The sequence below is a fragment of the Rattus norvegicus genome, chromosome 15 (assembly GCF_036323735.1).
Source record: "Rattus norvegicus strain BN/NHsdMcwi chromosome 15, GRCr8, whole genome shotgun sequence".
NCBI classification, from domain to species: Eukaryota; Metazoa; Chordata; class Mammalia; order Rodentia; family Muridae; genus Rattus; species Rattus norvegicus.
This window is the reverse complement of record NC_086033.1, coordinates 106,062,405-106,084,147: the sequence shown is the minus strand read 5'-3', so window position 1 is coordinate 106,084,147 and position 21,743 is coordinate 106,062,405. Positions and strand designations below refer to the sequence as shown.

At 40.3% G+C, this 21,743-nt stretch overlaps 1 protein-coding gene across 7 annotated transcripts in view; it reads right to left on the bottom strand.

Annotated features, from left to right (window-relative positions):
- Pcca (propionyl-CoA carboxylase subunit alpha) overlaps window positions 1-21,743 on the bottom strand; it is a 340,323-nt gene that overhangs the window by 290,761 nt on the left and 27,819 nt on the right. For 4 of the 7 annotated variants that reach the window (XM_063274647.1, XM_063274648.1, XM_063274649.1 and 1 more), the window contains exons 5-6: window positions 5,275-5,388; window positions 3,411-3,464 (exon numbers count right to left, since the gene is read on the bottom strand). The exons of 2 other annotated variants lie outside the window; for them this stretch is intronic. In XM_063274647.1, coding sequence (XP_063130717.1) covers window positions 3,411-3,464; window positions 5,275-5,388 — 168 coding nt within the window. Of the gene's footprint in view, window positions 1-3,410; window positions 3,465-5,274; window positions 5,389-6,793; window positions 6,974-21,743 lie in introns of all 7 variants that reach the window. One more of the 7 variants, XM_063274651.1, reaches the window with a different exon arrangement.

Genomic DNA, 21,743 nt, shown 5'->3' with positions numbered 1-21,743 from the left:
TTCAGCTTACAGTGAGTTATGTCTAGGGGTACAACCCATCCTAAGGTGATGAACCTCTATAGTGTTGAAGAAGCAAAGAGGAAACCCAGAGCGAGAGAGCATTAGCAACAATCAATATCAGACAAAAGAGTAGCCATCATGCAAACAACGATACCACTTAATAACATACAAACCCAGCCAACATCATCAGACAAGTTCAAATAAAACCACAACGAAACACCACTACTTGGTGAGACGGAAGTGTACCAAGAATGCACAGTGGCACAATCACACCTACTAGCACTCAGATTCTAACAGAGACCACGCCTCCTCCTCCCAGTCCCAAATGTTTAGCAAGCAGAACTGCAACCCACCACAATGGCACTGGAAGTCAGCCAATTTCTAAGAATATACCCAGGTGGAGGGGAAAAATCATCATGCCAACAATGCTCCCACAGCTTGCGGTGACCTGGTCCCTCTGCATTGTTTCCATGGCACTCACCAATGGGACCAGATATCCTCAAAAGAGCGTCTGCAATGGTACACTCTGTGGAACATACTTGATATTCAGGAAGTTATATGCCAAATAAGAATTTTGCCCTTTTGGGGGTTGGGAACTTAGCTCAGTGGTAGAGCGCTTGCCTAGGAAGCGCAAGGCCCTGGGTTCAGTCCCCAGCTCCGGAAAAAAAAAAAAGATAAATAAATCTTAAAAAAAAAAAAAAAAGAATTTTGCCCTTTTGCATATAAAAAAGGGAAGAGGGCCTCTTCGTTATGAGCTACGAATTTTCAAAGCAAAGAAAAACAACAGTCTTTTGAATCCAAACCCGTCTTTTTGTGATGGGAGGAAAGTTCTTTTGTAGGCTGAAGGCCTTTTAACTCGTAACCTTAAGTCTCCAATAATTTTTAACATTCATTGAAATTACTATGTTGAAATCACTAGGACAGATAAAGAGAAAGCAGAGACTGATAAAAACAAAGGCTCTTCAGTTCATCAATGAAAGGTTAAAACAGCAACAATTTTAACGTAACAATAGTATGCCAAGGAAAGATTTTTTTTTTAACTTCTGTAGTATTCTAGAAATCTGAAGGATAATATCTACCTCATTAAAAAGACAAAAAATAATCTTCAGGAAAGTTAGCCATGAGCAGTGTTTTTAAGCTGGAAAAGGCAGGGAGAGGCTCAGTGCAGTGAGGAAAGTGTGGGAAGCGTGTGACAGAAGAGAGGCGGCCTACCTGGCAGCACTGCGAGGTCAGGGTCAGTAGAGGAGCAGCATTGTTGGTAAAAGGAAATGAAGAAGATAAGATTATCAAAACAGCTCAGGGAGACAGGAAAGAAAGGTGGGTCCTTCTTCACTCTCCTCTCCAATACGAACAGCCAAGTGGAAGGGATAGTTTTATCTTGATCCAGAGAAAACTTTGATCCCTCACAGTGATTTCTTTTCTGAATTAAAATCACGTACCTATGCTGTGAAGCCTTGAAGAGTGGGGCTTACCCCTGACTCATTTTCATATCCTCCAATGCCTTGGGCAGAAATGCCAAGCAAGTATCTGGAATGACCACACTGGCCATATCATTTAACTTTCCTGAGTGTCACACACTCATCTCTACCTGGAGTTACCAACTTCTAAAAAGGGTATGGCATGTATTCTAGGGCTTGGCAGACCACTCGTCTCTGTTGTTCCAAGACAAAAGCAGCCATAGACAAATACATAAATGAGTGGGCATGGGTAGGTTTTAATAAAACTTTATCGATAAAAAGCAGGATATGGGGTTGGGGATTTAGCTCAGTGGTAGAGCAAGCGCAAGGCCCTGGGTTCGGTCCCCAGCACCAGGAAAAAAAAAAAAAAAAGCAGGATATATTTGTTCCACAGACATCAGCTTTCTAACACTTTACACAAATGTAAACATAAAAGACTACACTCTATGAAAATGCAAGATCAACAAGAGCTCTAAACCATTAACCCATTTCTCCAGTTTGCAAATCATGTTTTATTGCAAAATTTTCATGAAAATTCCAGAGAGAGAGAGAGAGAGAGAGAGAGAGAGAGAGAGAGAGAAGGGGTATACACAAGGACAACTCGGGTACACAACATCATACCTTATAATCTAAACCTTTATATACTTCCACCTGACTTTTCTTGACAGATGTTACCCTGTGGCTTTGTTTTTAATCCAGAAAGGAAGCAAGTTACAATAGACAATTCTAGACTCTAATTCTGCAATCTATAGAACTGCTCCAATTTAAATTTAGAGAGCTTTGAGTTTCATCTAGAAAGTGATAAATATAAACAATGCTCCGTAGAACAAAGTACAAGTTACAAAGTGTGGACAAAAAAAATCTAATATATTAGAATAAGTAAGATAATCTAAGCCAGAGGTAGCACACACCTTCAATCCAATCACTTAGGAGGTAGAGGCAGGCAGATCTCTGTGAGTTCAAGGCCAGTCTGGACTGAAGAATGAGTGCCAAGACAGCCAGTACTACACAGAGAAACACTATCTTTAAAAAAAGAAAGGAAGGAAGGAAGGAAGGAAGAAAGAAAGGAAAAAAAGATAATTTAATATCTGACATAATTGATCCAATAACTTCGAAAATTCTAACATTAATCAAAATCATATTTAGTTCCTAAAACTTAGGTTTCAGTGTCATCTTGAACATAATTATATGTAAAAATCATATATATATAATTATTTATATTATAATTTATATATAGTATGTGTAAATATATAATATATAAAATAATTATATATAATTAGTTTGATACAAATATAGGTTAATCCACCTAGCTAGGATGATGCCATGAGTGCAACATTTAAATCATTTAAAAGTACTTTTCCCAAAATAAAACCAAAAAGATCTGATCGTGTCACTGTTTAGAATAAAAATGGGGAAAAAATTAAATCTTACTTCTGGCCTCATTTCCTATGCTCACAGTAAAAACTGAGTACCTATAGCAAGTCAACAAACAACCTGGCTTATTTACATAAATATTTATTTTTATTTTTTAATTACATGTATGCATGTGTCTGTGTGGAGTATGTGTACCTGAGTGCAAATGCCCACAGAAGCTAGAAGTGGGAGCTGTGTCTGTAGACTTAGAGTGCTGCTAGTTACCATATCTGGGTCTTCTGCACCAGCAGTGTATACTCAACCACCAAGCCTTCTCTCCAGCCCCACATTTACACTTTAAAGTCAGATCAAATAATGGATCAAATCAAATGGATCCAAATGGTAACTTTAATTCTTCTCTAGTCTGATAATCATTCATCAAGACCTGGATTACAGAATGAAAACATTCACTTTTAACAATCACCAAAAAGTCAGTAAATCAATTAGAATTCTATAATTCAGGAGTCTACGGTGAACAACTCATGTCTGGATGCTGCTTTCTGGAATAAGACAATCATTTCTGGCTTATTACAGACTTACCAAACACTTTGCAAACTCTTTGTTTTCTGACAGGAATCCATAACCTGGGTGTACCTTTGGAATGAAAACAAAAGGTTCTCTTAGCTTTGTTACATTCTAAGTCTGTCTAAGCCACAGGGTATCCACTGTTGAAGGTGACTTCCTCTCTGACTAGCTCATTTCACTTTTCTGCGAGAGAGTCAAATTCTTCCTTTGCTCTGTCAGCAGGTCACAATGGCATCTACGTGACTCTGTCAACAGAAACTCACCTGACTTATTTCCTGAGGCTGGTCGACAAATTTAAAGAACTTCCCAAGGGCTAGTGGGCCAAAGAGCTGCCATATACAACCCTTGGCAAAACAGATGAAAACCTCAGGAGCAGCTGCACTCAAGCCAGGCTGCCAGGGTGTGGTGGTGCTTGCCTTTAATCCTAGCACTCCACAAACAGGCCCCCAGCAGACTGCTGTGACTTGGAGGCCAGCCTGGTCTGCATAGTGATTTCCAGGCCAACCAGGGTTATGTAGAGAGACTCTGCCTAAATAAATAAATCAAGCAAGCAAGCAAGCAAACAAACAAACAAACAAGCCAGCCCAAGCTCTAAGTCCCACAGTATACATTATTTCTAATATCAAAAGGTGTTCAAAAGCTCCCCAGAGCCTGTCAAACTGCTCCCAGATGAACATTTGGTTTAACTTGTTCTTTGTATCATCTATTTTTTTTCCTTCTGGTAACTCTCCTTTCTCTCCTCCCTCCACATTTGGCCATCCACAATTAGTTGGTGTTATCTTCCCCATAAACTAGTGTACAGTCCTAATCAAGGCATTTCACTTTACCACACGGCTGACCATAAGCCACACCAACATCAGTCAGTGTTGGAGCAATCTAAGGTAAAATACTTCTGCTAAAAGGAGAGCCAGGTTCCTGAAGGAGCCAGAGTTGGAACCCGAAACAGCTACAAATCTGATGTTTGAACCCGAGCCAAGTGTCATGGACATGGAACAGAATAAGTTAACCACTGTACAATAGGAAAAGACTCACTGCACCATTGCATCTAAATAGAAAATTCCACTGGAGACTTCTGACAAGCGAGGGTTAAAACAGTACAAGTTTTACTTCTGTTAAGTGCTAATGTGCTATAAGGATCCACAGTATGGAATCATAGAACAGAAGTTTTATTTAAACACATCTTTCTAAAGAAATGAGCAGAGCGCTAAGGCATTCCTGGCTAGGGCCAGATAGCACTGCCTTTAACATTAAGTGGAAAGTTAGTTCTCTGATTAAAAGCAACAAGCGAAAATTACTATACCTGATGTCAGAAACTAATTCTTCCTTGGATTCGACACCATCCAACCCAAACTGGGGGTGGGGAAAGGATTTATCAATCTAAGTTGTTAGCATTTTGCTGACACTAACAGACTGAGATAATTAGCAAATACACATTTTATTTCTAGCAGTGAAACTAAGTGTGCACAATTTCTAAATGACTAAATTGGAATTTAAACAGTCTTTTCAGAACCTGATTATGATACAGAAGTTTGGGGGCTTTGCTTTTTGTCTTTAATGCTCTTATTCTACTGAAAGGGTTAATACTCAAAACTAATTGGGATTTCTTTCTTCCTGGCAAGTGTGGAACTGAACCCAGGCTGCTCCCTGGTGTGAGAGCTGAACCCAGCAGACACCTGCAGCATCAGCCACCAACACTGCCAGATGCTGCAAAGCCTTTGATTTCCAGCAGCAAATCCGACCACATTTAACTCATGTGACACACACAAACTGACTGCAACAGCATTTTCAATCATTCTTCCTTATTTTTTTCTAATACAAACTCTAGCTCCTGCTCACTGCACATGAAGCAGCCGCAGTAGACAGGCTCATTCCGACTCACAGCTTGGGCCCCGGTTTTCTTAATGGCCTCCATGATGGCATCCATGTTGAGGTAGCTTTTACTGGTGGGAGCTGGGCCAACACAGACAGCCTCATCCGCCATTTTCACATGAACCTAAAGAGAAAAATCTCTGTATTACAGATGCTCTGTAAAAAGAATTATAATCACCCATCAACAGATGCAAAACTGCAAGTCGGGTTGTCTCACAGTTACCCACAGAATCAAATTTCTTTTCAAATATTCACTAAAAACAACAATGCAACAAAAAAGGTCCGGGGTCTGCATCACTCATGACTTCATTTATTACACATGCCTAACCAAACAATTTCTATAACACACCTGTACCCCCTCTCCAGTTCATCCATGCATAGATATGATACCGAAAAGTACCTCACTACATGGGACCAGACTGGCCCAATGTTTTAATAACAGGCGCATTCATGCCCAGTTCTGAGCAAGCTCCCCAGGAAGTGGGGATAATTAGAGGGACTGAATGGATGGATGCAATGAGTCCCTGCACAGCATCAGGTCGGCACCAGGCTCAAATTAAAGCCCAGGACTAAAGAGTTCAATATCATAACACATGAACCAGAAAATTCTGAGAAACACTTAAATACTCTCACATTAGAGCCTTGTCCATTTTACACTTCGTCTTTGAAAAAAGGGAAGAAGATGTGTATAGTAAATGCTCAACCTATTTAAATGCATCAAATTCAGGCATGCGCTGTCTATTTTTAAGACAACTTACATAACTGTGTTTTGTTCTATGTGTTTTTGCGTAAAAGGAAGTTAGGTGGGCATTCAATAGTGAAAAGAATAAACTGTTGAATTTCAAAAGGAATCTACCCTTTTGAAAATAGTCATAGTAGGCTTTTGAAGTGGTATCTCCTAATGATTTTATAGCTTAAGAAACTCACAGTCAGATTAATTATTTTGAAAGGCAGATACATAAAAGTGGGCATAAACATACACCTGACAAAGTATGATCCACTTCCCTACTGAGAAAATCTATAGTAGAAAAATTTCAATGTTTCTAAGTTATAACCTTTAGTTTTGAACTAATTTTTAAAAACCACTTTTTGAAATAATATCTAGAGATTAACAAAGTAGACTTTTAGAAAAAATCTGAATTACTTTTATTAATTCAAAGAAAAATTTCCAATTAAGTAATAAAGCCATTGCATATTAAAAGGTAAATAATAACCAACTCAAGGAAGTTACAGACCAATATTTTAATATGAGATATTCAAATACACTCCTTTAATGAGGCAAGCTCCAAGCCTCGATTAAGGCTTTTAAACACACTGTCTTTCTAAGCAGGCTCTCTCCCTTTGCTTAGCTCTGCCTGGCTTATTCCCAGCTCCACGTTTCTCTGTTGTTTTAAGACACCTCAGACTCTGGTATTATCAATTTGTCGTTGTAATTAAAGCTGTGGGTTTTGAAAACATGAAAACTTAATGAACCTGTTGAAATGCATGCTCCAGGTAAGCATAGCTGTGAGAGTTAAATGCACACTTACTTTATATAATTTATTTCTGACAGGATGTGCTGAACTTTTCCTGGGCACGTCACATTTAGATGACCTTCCTTTAATCTGAACTTCCACAATGTTGGCACTGAATCACACTCCACCTAAGAATTTCATTTGAACGTCTTTACCATCTATGTTATTATGATGTGTGTATTTCCTTCACCAGTCCTGATGATATACAAGAGAAAGACTATGCTTTAAATTCTTTTTAAATTTTCCTAACAATGCTATGTGCTAAAATATTCAGGATGATTATTTATTTAATAACTTGTATTATTAAATGGTAAAACTATTGTCTTTAAAGGAAAAAAGAAAACCACCACAATAGTAAGTCATTGTCTTTGACGATAAAGTTGAGCTACACCCAAAGGACACCTCAAATAATGGATCTGGCAATGCCACATGTGTGGTGGGAAAAATTAAAAGATACACTAATGCCCAAAATCTCTTCAATGAACACACACAGAAAAGGGGAAAGGAAGACTCTGGTGGCACTGGAACTCCAGACTCTAGTCCTGTCTTCAAAGCTTCCATGTGCTGTGCACCTAACTTTCCTGTGGTTCTTTAGTTGCCACAGTAGACACGCTTCTCCGCACCTCACAACCCCAGGTAACGTGTCAAGGACAAGCTCAGAGTCCAACACAGTGCTGCTGCTGACTCACATTGCTCTAATAAATACTCTGATGCCTTATGCATCCCAACAAGGTCGAAACTGCAGTGGACTTGACAGAGAAGGGCTGCACACACCTTCTAAAAGGATTGCTTTTCTGTCTTCAGAAATAAATTACTTCTCTGTCTCAGAAATAAGCTACTTCTCTGTCTCCTTCACTACAGAGGATGGGGAGATAGATAGATAGATAGATAGATAGATAGATAGATAGATAGATAGATAGATAGATAGATAGACAGACAGACAGATCGATCCCAACAAACTCACAGTCTAGCTAAGCTTAGGGCCGGAGCTGATGGAGTATGTGCCTCGGGGCAGAGGTGGAGACCAACTAGAATCCCCTTACCTTATTTGCCACAGAGAAAGTAACAGAGTGAAGCAGAAAGGCTAGCTTTTAAAACTTCTGAAACTGGGGCCAGGCATGATAGCACATGCCTTTAATCACAATACTAAGAGGCAGAGAAAGGCAGATGTCTGCAAGTTTGAGGCCAACATGTCTACACAGTGAATTTCCCAGTAAGACCTTATTCCAAAAGCTCTTGAACCCCTTTTGAGCTACCAGGTGAACGTTGTTGTTATTGCTGTGTGGGAGGCACTTTCTTTGGTTTACTTTTATTTTTTAACTTTGGAGAAGCACCTGTACAGTTCTGAAGAGACTTTGCTTACCAAAGTCTTTAGGCTTGAAGTATTTCAGCATCTTAAAAAAAAAACAGATTTTAAGTAATTTAATTTAAAAAAAGAAAAATATAGCAATCACAGACTTTAAACTGAGGCAAATTAATCCAATGATTAATTTAAAAAAAGCAACGTGTTTATAGTAAGACTGCTCCATACCCAAAAAATCAAGTGTTTTTCAAAAGAGACTGCTAGTTTCTTTCATGCACAAACAGTTTTATATTTTTATTTTATTGTTTTTAATTCTTTGTAGAAGAGTTGCTTGGATCAGCCTATTTTTCCTAAATAAGGAACTTCAGGGTGTTATTTTTTTTTAGAGTCGTCTTCCCATTGTCTTTTTGAAAATAAAATTATGCTTGTCGAGAGTTCACAAGGCCTTGGGTTCAAGAGCCAGCACCACCCATGCAAAAATCTAATTACTTAACTGTGTGGATAAAGACAAGTGCTTCGGTAGGAAAACGCCTGAACATATAAATATAAATATTGCAAACTAGAGCTTATGCTGACTTACATTCTATTAAGAGGAACATTCCCACAGCAAATATAATTGAGCACCTCAACTTCAATCTAATGGAGAAAATTTTTTATTAGTGGGGTTTTTGTTTGTTTGTTCATTCTCTGTTTCTGAGACAACGTCTCATGTATCCGAGGCTGGCCTCAAATCCATAATGCTGGTAAAAATGACCCTGGATTTCTGATCCTCCTGGCTCTGGTTTCTGAGTTCTAGGATTACAGTTCTGTGCCTCGGCGCCTGGTATTTTATGATCCTGGAGATTAAATTCAGATATCATGTCACAGTGATGGTGAGCTGACTAGCACAGTGTGGAGCAGTAACCATGCCACAGCCTGGTTCGGCCATCTACCCTGACAAACAGCTTAGGACTTAGCTGGTATTTGTGCACTACCAGTGTACTTGCTGCACTCAGCCACAAGAGGGCATCACACACCCTGGGCCATCTTTCTACCCCTTAGTTTATCTGTGTGTGTGTCTGTGCGTGTGTCTGTGTGTGTGTCTGTGCATGTCTGTGCGTGTGTGTGTGTGCGTGTGCGTGTGCGTGTGTGTGTGTGTGTGTGTGTGCGTGTGTGTGTTTTAAGGCAGGGTCTCTCTGTGTAACAGCCCTGGAACTCACTTTGTAGAACAGAATGGCCTCAAACTCACAGAGGATCACCTGCCTCTGTCTCCCAAGTGCTGGGATTACGCCACCACATCTGGAAGTTTATTACTTGTTAATGAACTCACTCATACTTCTGAATTCAACTCAAATTTTCAGGACATGAACAGAATATAGCCAGATTCTTTGCCAAAATGTAACACTCAGGAGGCAAAGGTAGGCAGATCTCCATCAATTCAAGGCCAGCCTGGTCTACACAGTTAGTTTCAGGCTAGCCAGAGCTACATAGAGAAACCCTATCTCAAATAAATTAAATAAGTAAACAATAAATAAATAAATAAATAAATAAATAAATAAATAACAAATAAAAACTACATTCAATTTCCTTTGTGTTGTTTCCATGACACTCACCAAAAGGACCAGATATTCTGAAAAGATCATTTCAAATGCCAATTCTCATGAGAAAATATTTAATGTTATGAAATTTACATGCCAAATAAGAATCTTCCCCTGATGTGCACACACAAAAAATGAAGAGGGTCCCTTAATCATAAGCCACAATTTTTCATATGTAATGAAAACAGATAGCAATATGAAATTATCAAAAAAAGAAATTATTTAATGTATAATTTTGATATGTGAAAATAGAATTAATTGAGAAGAAAAACTACAACTGTTCCTCCATTTATAATGGGTTACATACCAGTGATCCCACTGTAAATAGATTATACCATTAGCCGAAAGTGTATTAAAGGGCTAATGAAATAGTTCAGTAAGTTAAGACATATCCAATCCACAGGACCCACAAGGTGAACAGAGAGGACTGACCCCTAAAGCTGTATCCTGACCTCCATCCATACAATGGCACACACATCCACATTTAAAGGACTAAAGATGTAGCTCAGTTTATAGAGTGCCTGAACCAAACACTGGGTTAGAGCCCCAGCACCACATAAACTGGGCACAGTGTATATATGTGTATTGTGTATAACCACAGTACTTGAAAGGTAGAGGCAGGCAGGAGCATCAGAAGTTTAAGGTCCTCCTGTGTCACGCAGTGATTCCAAGGCCAATCTGAGATAAATGCAACTATGTCTCAAAAACAGACACAGAAAAGGAAGTATGCTAAGTCCGCCTGTCAGCTTTCCGTTCCTGTAAACGACACGAGTCCACTTCTAAGAGGAAAGGTTGCCTGAGGCTCACTGGGAGGAGCGGTCTACAATCACACAGTGGAGAGTATATGTGAAGGTTACTGATCCCTCTGCCTGTTCAGAAAAGAGCAGAGGAAAGAGAGAGGAAGGAGAGGAAGGAGACGAAGGAAGGAAGGAGAGGAAGGAGAGGAAGGAAGGAGAGGAAGGAGAGGAAGGAAGGAGAGGAAGGAGGGGCTAGGGCTCATGATCCCCTTAAGCACTGGTCACCTCCTAAAGCTTCTACTGCCTTAGAACAGTTCAGGCCAGGGACTAAGCACTTCTCAGCATGTCATCTGAGGAACATTTCCAAACCAAACCTCAGCAACTAGCCTAGAAGACACCCTACCTTAAATTCTCTGTAAACTATACTGTAGTGTGCTGGCTGTTTCCCTCCTGATTTCAGGGCTAATCAAATCTTCAGTTCCTGCTACTATCCAGCATCAAAAAAAAAAGTTCGTATTATATACAGCTAGTCTGGGAAAATATCCACACTCCAAACTTGAATGATGGTCTCTACAAAGATGTGACACTTTTATAAAACTGTAAAATCAAGATTTTAGGACAGCTATGAGATGTCAGGAGACATCTACACAGGAAACCTTACAGAGTGGGTGGTTTCTGCCGTTTTGAAACCAAATCTCCTCCCCGCTCAGAAAGCACTGAGCTGAGCCGCGTCAGTACAGCCTCGGGATCTACAACACTTAATTAGAACAGTTCATGAAAGACACTCGCCTAGATTTAATTATAAAGGCTCCTTTACTCAATATCTAATATCCATTTGGGGAATACAGCATCGACTGAGAATTATTCTATGACTGACTCACAGAATCAACTCAACATGCAGTTGTCAACAGAATAAACCACTTCACAACACTGTTTCTTGCTTTCAGACCGCCTGCATGCTCTCTACCAGACACGCACACCTGCCCCCACGTCCTCCAGAAGACTTCCTCAGCATGGGCTCCAACTCAGAGAAAGCATCAGATGCAACTCCAACATGACCATCCTGGATAACTTTGCTGCTCCAACCAGGCAGCCACCATGATGGCTACCTAAAAGCGGCACAGACAGGCAGAAAGGCTGGAGGTCCAGGGAGTCCAATTAACATCTAGACAGCTGAGTGCCACTGGCATACTCACTCATGCTCAGAAAGCTTGTAAATGGTCGCATTACAGGTTTATTTCCAAATTCAGAGCCTGTACAAATAGATCTTTGAAATTAAGCAAAAACACAATGGTGTGATCGGCATTCTCCGGTCTTCACAGGCAATGAATGCACCACAATGCAGCAGGAAAGAGGACTGCACAGGAGTCCACACCTCAAAGCTCCTGTTTCAAGTGCACAGCAGTGAAGACCGTCCAAAGGGAGCAAGACGATGTGAACAGCAATCTTCACCTCATGAAGTCACAATGAGAAAGCCACAGGACACACAGGAGAAAACCACACAAGGACACACAGTGCTGACCCACTGTGTGCAGCTTCTTGGGAAGCAGGAAACACCAAATGCAAGGGGCAGGTCACTCATGAGTCTGGGACAAGATGGCCACCAGCTAACAGCAGGCTAGGGTGGAGCTGCCTGTTCTTTGCTTCAGCTCCTACAGCTTTTGAAGTCAAAATCAGAAGCAGCATCTGTGATTGGCCTGCTGCACATGTCTACACATGATCTTAAGATGCAGACATGGATCCAGAACGCACAATGCCAGCTGGGGCCACTAGGAAATCACTAGTCAGGAGAACTGAGTATTGTTTTGTTAACTGTCTCGGGGGTTTATGGGAAGAAGCAGGTGAAGAGAGAGAATGAGAGAAAATCCAGGAAAGAGGAAAGTAAAGAAGAGCCACAGACCGTAATTCCAGATCACATGACAGACTAAGAAACCACCCCACAATCAGCAACAAATTAAATAGTGCAGAAGAAATTAACTTTACCAGTCTGACAAAATCTTTCAAATGTTTTAATTTTTCATGAGTGAAACTACAAACTTTTTGTAGTTTCTATACATCTATATATACATCTACAGATCACCATATAAACTTTTCCTTTGCTATGTTAGCATGATTGAGACATTGCTAGGTTTCCCGACATCTAAACATCCATTCCCCATTCGTTTTCTATTGGCTGTTGTCACCACTGCTAACCCATAGTTAGAAACCACAGTTTTTAACACCATTCTAGACAGCACACATCAGCTGTTTTTAAGCATTCGGAGCCCCTGTGTCCTGTAACTCAAAGCTCCCATCTCTTGCTTCCCTCCACCACTGTGATGACATCAGGCGATCACAACCTTCTAGCCACAGAATTCTTAACCCAGGCAGTTTCTGTCATGCCACTGACCATATAAGCTGCTATGATGTGATGGTGGCTCAGAGCATAAAGGTACTCCAAGCCACCAAGCCTGACAACTTGAGTTTAAACCCCAGAACCCACGTGACAAACAAAAACTGATTCCCCCAAATCATCATTTGACACTCCCACCACACATGCAACATACATGTGCAAACACACATGTAGCATACAAACACACCCCAAAAGATAAACATAATAAAATGCTGCCATAGTCACAGGTCAGGAACTGCACATCTTTAGGACTTCCTGAATCTTCCAGGCTTTTGTTCCCTGACAAACATCATTAGGGTGAAACAGAGAGTTACTAGTTCCTGAGGCTTTTAAACACCGCACAAAGGAAGCAACGTAAGTGTAGAGCTATGACCAGATTATAAAACCCTTAGGATATGGACTTGGTCATTAATAAGCGATGAAAAACCAAAGCACGAGTAGTGACCATAATCAACTCCTCTATAGTTGATTATAGTTTCTGATATACAAATATCAGAAACCTGGGAGCTCTGATTCTGAATTTGAAATCGTCCCAAGGCATCCAAGCACAGATGTCAGAAGGACAACTGAGGATGTTGTAACTGGAAGTAGAGTCCTTGCTTTATGTGTGCAAGGCCCCAGGTCTGGTCCTCAGCACAAAAAAGACAGGAGAGACAGAAAAGAAAGGAAGAGATTTGCTTTCTCTCATAAACCCAGCACAATAATTACATCTACCTTTCTCTACCACTAGAACACAAGCACCATGAGAACAGAGAACAGGCTGTTCCAGGTCACTCTTCTTCCACTGATGTTTCCTCACTCACACTGTAAACTGCACTGACTTACAAAACAAACCCTCATGGTGCAGTGGTAACGCACCTTTAATCCCAGCACTAGGAAGGCAGTGGTAGGCAAATGACCCTGGGTTAGAGTTTGAGGCTTGCCTGGTCCACAGAGGGAGTTCCAGCACAATAGGGCTACACAGAGAAACCTTGTCTCAGAAAACCAAAATAGATAGAAAGATAGCTAGATGATAGATAGATAGATAGATAGATAGATAGATAGATAGATAGATAGATGGATGGATGGATGGATGGATGGATGGATGGATGGATGGATGGATGAAGGGCTTTTCACACACTTCGTATTGAAAGCAATGTGCTAGAGAGGACAGAAGGCCACTACTCAAGGGCAACAAAGAACCTGAAATAGCACTGCAGTCTACCAAACGGTAGTCCTTGCAGCTCTGGAAGCAACGGTTCCAGTCTAAAACCAGTGGTCCCATTGCATAAGTCTGTGCGTTTCTAGTACCCTGCAGATATCAAGTAATAACAGGGCATTGAATTTCAGTTGTTAACCCCATTGCATCAATAAATGCCTTAAGGCATTAGTGAAGCATACCTTTGGGTGCAGCTGTGAGCCAAATGTGAGTGACACCACACCATGGACTGAATAAAAAGAGAAGAAGCCATCTGAGAACTGACATGCCTCTTCCTCAGCTTCGTAGTTGGTGCCACAGAACAAGTTACTCCCATTGCCATGCTACCCCCTCTGTGTGAACTACATCTGTCAGAACTGTGAGACAATAAGTAGCTTTGGGCCAGGAATTTGGCCATAGGAATGAGAAAGGAAATCAATACAGCACATAAGCAATAATGCTGGCACAGCTCACTGCCATATACACAGTGCCTTGTAAACTCTAGAACATCAGAGTGAAGCTAAGCTGTGTCTTCTAATATTTGATTACTTTTAACCAATAGGCAGGACTTCCAGTTCTCCTTAAATACAAGCTTAGAGAAAAATAAGGCCATGATTAGGTCTTATTTCACATCACAAGGTAAGATAACATTAGAATACACTCATTCCTTTGAAAGTGTCATTCAAAATCACTGTGTATATATTGCTGGAGATCAAACTCGGGGTGGGTTAGTCACAAAGGGCAAACACTTGACCAGTGAGCCGCAGCCCTAGCCCTAACTTCTGATCTGTGAAGTGATTGTAGAAATCTGCCCTTTGTAATAATGGGAGAGTATGTGCCAAGACCTTCTTAATTTTTGCTAATAAGAATTTTTGCTGCAAAAGCCAAGTTGTTAAATGTTGGTATAGTAAACAGAAGACTAAAGCCTGTACCTGGCTGGGGCTGTTAAGTGAACTTTGCTGTCCAAGTGAGAGAACAGTAACAAGAATAACAACAGTGTCCTTCTTTATAGTAAAAATTTAAGACCAAAAGAGTAAAATGTTGTAAGTCTTGCGTTGGGCTTTGTTTATTTAAAAGTTCTGGCGAGTTCAGGACATGCAGCATTTGGCAGGCATTGATACAGCGTTGGGTTCAAGTTCCATCACACAGAGTAAGAGGAAAAGCAGTTGGAATGTTCCATTAAATGGCCAGTTACATGAACATACAAATAAATCTAATAGTTCATACATGAAGATATTAATACCAAGACTTTTCTTCCGTCCAGATGCAATTTCTGCCCAACTCCTAGATAAAGTCACAGCCCCTCCTCACTGGAATGACTGGCTTACCCTGGACACCAGGGGGTTAAGCCATCAGTCAGTTAAGCAGCTTTGCTGGGTTGTGACAATTTTGCCTGCTGAGCCCACAGCTCCCAAGGGAGGGTGTTGGTTGCAAGTTTGACTCCTGTCACTGCTGACCACTATCACAGACTGCACGGATAACGGACTTCACTAACAGCCACCCACAGACTAGCACTTCAAGCAGCAGCCATAATGTTGCTTTAATTAAGTCAATAAATAAAGGTCACAGTTCCATACAAAGTTTTATTAAATTTGACAGTGTTTATAATTTTTAAAAACTGTGTTCATCTGTACAGTGCCAATATAAATTTGTCTACAGATAAAATACAGTTTGCTTATGGATTTATGCTGCATTTCAATTTATTTTCTAAAGGAATTCAATTTATCAGCTCCTTTTCCCCAAAATATGTACATTTCTAGCATTTCTAATGGATGGCTTCATGGCAGACGGCTCTACGCATGCTGGGCCCAGAATGGGTCTACCTGGCATAAAGAGCCCACCCACGACACAGAGGAGGGTCCACCCTCTCTGATTCTAGAGCATTTGACGGTGGAAAGGTGAATGCTTTGATTCTTCTATAGCACCGTGTATTCAATATTAGTTTCTCTCTGAAATGCTTGAATTATTTCTCATCCTGAAAAATAAAGACACATAAATTGCAGTTTTGAACCCAGATCACTTATGCAGAAGGAAATGAGTCAGAGTACTTATGATAAACATAAGAAAGGGCTAAGCAGACTCTTAAAGGAACATGAAGTCAGAGGTACACTCTGTTAAACGGATGGGAACTATTTAAAATGCAATTCACAGAACCAGCACAATTGACACAATTCTCTATTTTTATATGGACAAAGCAAATCGAGGCTATTTTGTTGAAAATAAGAGAGTGAAGGCTGAATTTAGCTCGAGTACATACTGAATTCGGCAATAATTGTATTTTTTAAATACACAACATGACAGGCACTACGGTAGATAATAATGAATCAGCATGGGAGCCATTTAATACACGTCTTGATTAACTAACGCATTGCCTGTCCAGTTCGCACAGGCATGCTTACATGTCATGATCGTCATAGTTCCCATCATCCCCAGCACTAACACTCCAGCACCTTGATTAGTGCACAGCTCCCAGACGGGCTGTTGCTAATGCTAAATCATTCTCTTCAAGCCTCCTGCCACTGTTCTGCAGGGTCTCCAATTAAATATAATGTCCCTGATGAGCCATATTAATGTGAACAAATTCCTACCAGGGATCCTATCCTATTCCATTTTGCCCCAAAATGCAGAGGAAGTAATTTAGCTAAGCCAAGATAATCAAAACATTTAAAATTGAGAGAGTATAATGTTTCTGCAGAATAAGTTTTTCTAAAGACAAAAATAGCAGAAAAAATGTCTAAACATCTCAAATGCATTCTTTTCCTGATTAGTTCTTCAAGGAAAGGTCTAATGTTTCAAATTTGCATAAGTATATAGAGTATATCTTGCTCTAAAAAGAATAGCTAAGTTTTATAAGAAAAGTGAACAACAGTGAGATTTTAAGCAAATATCCCATTCAAAAACCCTTTGATTTGCTGGGCCCAAAGGCCCTGATGGTAAGTTCCAGCTACTCAGGACAATGAGGATAAAGGATCACTTAAGCCAAGGCACTCAAGGCAACGCAGTGAAACCTCATTGCACCCTCATTGCTCACTGTTAACACCCCTCCCCAAAATAGTTAATAGCATTTTAATTACCTAATCACCAGAGTAAGTCTAATCAATGAGACCTCCAAATGCAGCACAAGAGCAGCTAGCTGCCCAGTGGCCCTGGTGGGCTTTATATGCTCAGGAAATTCTTCACTGAAGCATGACAGCATCTGTTTAATACTGATAAAAATACTCAGAACAATCCTAGGTTCTCAAGGGTGGCCTAACTGTTAGGAAGTGCGACATCCTAAAAGACTAACTGGAAAATATGGATTATGATGACCAGTATCCAAATATACACGTTAGTAGTCAAGGCAACTTAAGAACGTGTTACTAGCCAGGCGTGGCGGTGCACTTGGGAGGCAGAAGCAGGCAGGTTTCTGTGAGTTCGAGGCCAGCCCAGTCTACAAAGCAAGTTCCAGGATAGCCAGGGTGATTATACAGAAAACCCTGTGTAGAGAAAAAAAGACAAACGAACAAAAAGAAAGTATTAACTTAAGAGGCTGGCAAGATGGTCCAGTAAGCAAAGACACTTAATACCAACTCTGGTGTCCAGAGTTTGATTCCTACACCCACAGGGTGGTGGGAGAAGGACTCCTGCAAATTACCCTCTAATCACACACCTGACAGGTGCACACAGCAGGCCTGGAGAAATGGCTCCACTGTTAAAGAGCCAAGAGAGCATTGGCTGCTCTTCCAGGGAACCTAAATTCAATTCCCAGAAACCGCAAGGTAGTCCACAACTGTCTGTGTGACTCCAGTCCTAGGAGATCTAACACCCTCTTATGGCCTCTGTGAACAGCAAGCACACACATGGTGGTCATGTATGGGCATGTTGTAGGCAAAACACTCGCACACAGACAGGTAGGCAGGCAGGCAGGCAGAGAGATAGAGAGATAGAAAGTAAATAAGTAGATAAATGATTTATGACGATATAATAAAGTAAATGTAAAAAGAGATGCTACTTAAACATAACACGTTAAACCTGGTAACACAGAAGCCTGAAATCCTAACTGCTGGAGAAGCTGAGGCCAGAAGCTCTGTCACAGAAAGGCTTTGGTCGACTACAGATGAGTGCACGATCACACTGGGAGACTTAGCAAGACTCCTGTCTCAGAACTAAAACAAACAAACAAGCAAACAAACAAAAAGACACTCTTCTCCAGCATGAAACAGTTGAAAATGCCTGAAAGTCATCTAAAAGAGGAAAATGCTCAAAACAATTACATTTCAATTGCACTAATCTTGGTAGGGATCTGAGGTAAAACTGGAGATGTGCTAACCAAGATATAAATATACTAATTCATGATGATATATATTTAAAGACACGAAATGAAGCTTTTCCAACAACCTCCTAAAATGCTAGTATTTGCCTCAGGTCTCATACCACAGTGTACGGTGATGTATTCCAGTTCCAGGTACCTGATCACTGCCCTCCAGCTTGTTCAGCTGAGCCAACATACACTAATTACTTAAGCAACACGAAGTTCTCTTTGTCCTCCATTCCTCCCCAGCCAGCAGGGAAATATTATCAAGGGTAGGCATAAAATGTGATGACTACCTCACCTTACTGTTAGCCATCCCAGAATACACCACTCTATCTCATTACCAAGTCCTAAGGTGGAGACTCCGTACCCACCAGGAATCACACTCCAAACAGCAGGCGTTTTGGGTGCGACAGAAGTCACCATAAACACTTTCCTAATTTTAGGGCCTTGTTTCCCAGCTGTGGATACCAGACAGTGTTCGGTTAAATGATTGTACACAGCAATGAAATGGGAGAACAGCAAAGCCAGGGCCAAGAGTTGAAGCACAGAACCAGTTCTCCTCTTCTGAAATGAAGAGTCTAGACCTACTCAATTTAGCTTGACTAAAAATCTTTTTTTCTCAAAAATCAAGTTTCTAACTTTAGTAGTTTAATAGAAAATACCTTAATTCCTTTACATGAAAAAACATTTTAGAGTTTTCACTTGAAATACGAGGAAGGATGGATGGTGGGCATCTGAGTGCATCTGGAGATGCAGCAGTCTCCAAAGTCACCATGTGCTCACCAAACCAAGGAAATACAGTCCACACCTCTCAGGAACTGCCTAAAGTCGCAGTAAACAGGGACCCACTGTGCTGAGAAGTCTGTCCTGTACCTTATAAGTCAACATAATTATGATAAAACCTTCATTAGCAAGTCAAGGAATTCTCTCACATCAGCCCTCTTTCCAAGATCCAGTAGCCTTATTCCAGAGCTGTCTCCTCCCCTTCCTCTAACAGGAATGGCCCTAGCTTACCCCAACTGAGAATGTGCTTTCCCTGTCAAGTTTCCTGGGAAACCGCTAGGCCAGAGGTTCTCAACCTGTAGGTCGAGACCCCTATGGAAGTTGAATGACCTTTTCACAGGAGTCATCTAAAATCATCAAAAAAAAAAAAAAAAAACCACAGATATTTACATTATGTTTCATAATTGTAGCAAGATTACAGTTATAAAGTAGCAATGAAAATAGCCTTATGGTTAGAGATCACCGTGACTTGAGGTGACTCGACTGCATTAAAGAGTCACAGCATTAGAGAGGTTGAGAACCACTACTCCAGGCCACCCTTCCACATTTACACTTTGTTCAGTTTCAAAACAAAAACACTAGGTTTACTAGGGTTTAGAAAGAAAAACATACAAAGTAACTCAGAAATGATTAGCATATGAAATATTTAGCTTCCCCGTATAAAACCTGGATGTCCTCATGCAAGCCCTAAATTTTTAATTTTAATTTTCACATTAATTCAAGTCACATCCTTTGTAGACTAGAAACTCAACTCAAAATTATTTTTGCCTTTATTATCCACCATTCTATAGTTCTTGTCTCTGGAACATTACTTAGTATGTCTAATGATGCTATGTGGTCATAGTCAAGATCACGTGAATAAGATTACCAAGCTCAAAAGATGCATGAAAAAGGTTCCCAGCCCTTCCACATGTGAGATTACAGCTCAAAAGCTTCATTTGCAAACAGAAAGGAAGCTCTCATCAAACTTTCCAGTGCCCTTATCTCCACTTCCCAATTTCTACAATTATAAAAATTAATTTCCTACTGTTTATAAGCTATCACATTTATGGTACTATGTTGCCATAGTCTGATTAGACCATGACAGAGACCAAGAAAGAAAGCAAGACTCGAACATCTAAAGTCAGGAATGAATATGGAGATATGACCACCCACTCATAGAAATAAATGTTAAAAAAGAAATACTGCAACAATGTCATACCAATAAACCAGAAAACTTAAATGGCGTAGACAGATTCCTAGAAACATACGAATTCAGAATAACAACAGAGAATCTGCCAAAAATAAAAACCAAAAAGCAAAAAGTAAAAAAAACTACCCAAAGAGAAACCACATGCAGGCCTTACCAAACACTTTAATATTGCCAACACTTTGTAAGTGTTTCCAGTTCCATTTACCTGATCATTACCAAAATAGAAAACTTTTCAATCTATGAGGCTAAGATATTCAATTAATTTTTTTTGGTGGTTGTTTTATTTTTGTTTTTCAAGACAGGGTTTCCCTGTATAGCCCTGGCTTTCCTGGAACTCACTCTCTAGACCAGGCTGACCTGGAACTCAGAGACGTGCAGGACTCCACCTTTCTAATGCTGAAAGTAAATGAATGTGCCACCACACCCAGTCTGCTAAGACAGTCTGATACCAACCAAAGACAGGAAAACTACCAAGCAGTATCTTCCAAGCACAATCAGAAGCTCAACTTGGTTACAGAACACGAACCGAACTAAAGACAATTGCAGCAATATACATTTACCTACAGAAAGTGTAAAATGGCACAGACACATCAGAGCAGATGCATCAAAGCGAGCACAGAGCGCGCAGTCTGAGGTTACAGGAGGAATGAGAGCAACCCAAGCAGGATTGTCTACAAACACAACACAACCAATCAGAACCCCGGGTCCTGCACCAAGACCAGCTCCTCTTAGTGGATCATCGTGAACAGAAACTTTATGAGGATGAAAAGAACTACTACTGAAATCATCAAATTTTTTAAAAGTTAGCAAAAGATCAAGGATCAATTTTTTTCAAACCAAACTGTATATGCAAAACAAATTTAATTACTTTTTACTAAAAGATACTTCCAATACATTCATCAAATAAATTATGTAGTAAACATTTATTTTCAGCAAACTAGTTTGTAATTCTTTCATCTAGATTTTTTAAACAGAAGTCACAGGAAGACAAAATAAGTAACAGTTTCAAATAGAACACCTTTTATTAAAATCACCATACTTTAAAGATCTTCCTACTAAATTAATTACTGAACTATTAGAAGTGGTATAAAGGGGAAAACAGTGCCTTAAAAGTATAGCGGCTCACATCTCAGTCCATGAAGTTCTAACGCTCGCATTCTTTCCCCACGGGATCTCTCTGTACTCATTCATAGTTCGTTACTGTTAGAAAATGCCTGCTGTGTTAAAAATGCCACATAAAATTATATGTCGTTCACTGCTTTATGCTGCACCTTCCCCTGCTCAGACCCAATCAGCATCAGCCTCTCTCTCCTTTATCAAACTTCCGGCTGAACACATTTGGGGAGATGAGGCACTGCCAGCTTCCCGAGTGATGCTGGGGCTATGCTGGGGAGATGCCCACAAGCAGGCACTGTGTAAACAGCCCCACTCATCTCCCAACCTAACTTTCTCAGGCTTTGGCTTAAGCTTTTTGTTGACCAGCAACAAACCTGGAAGTCTTGGTCTAAAT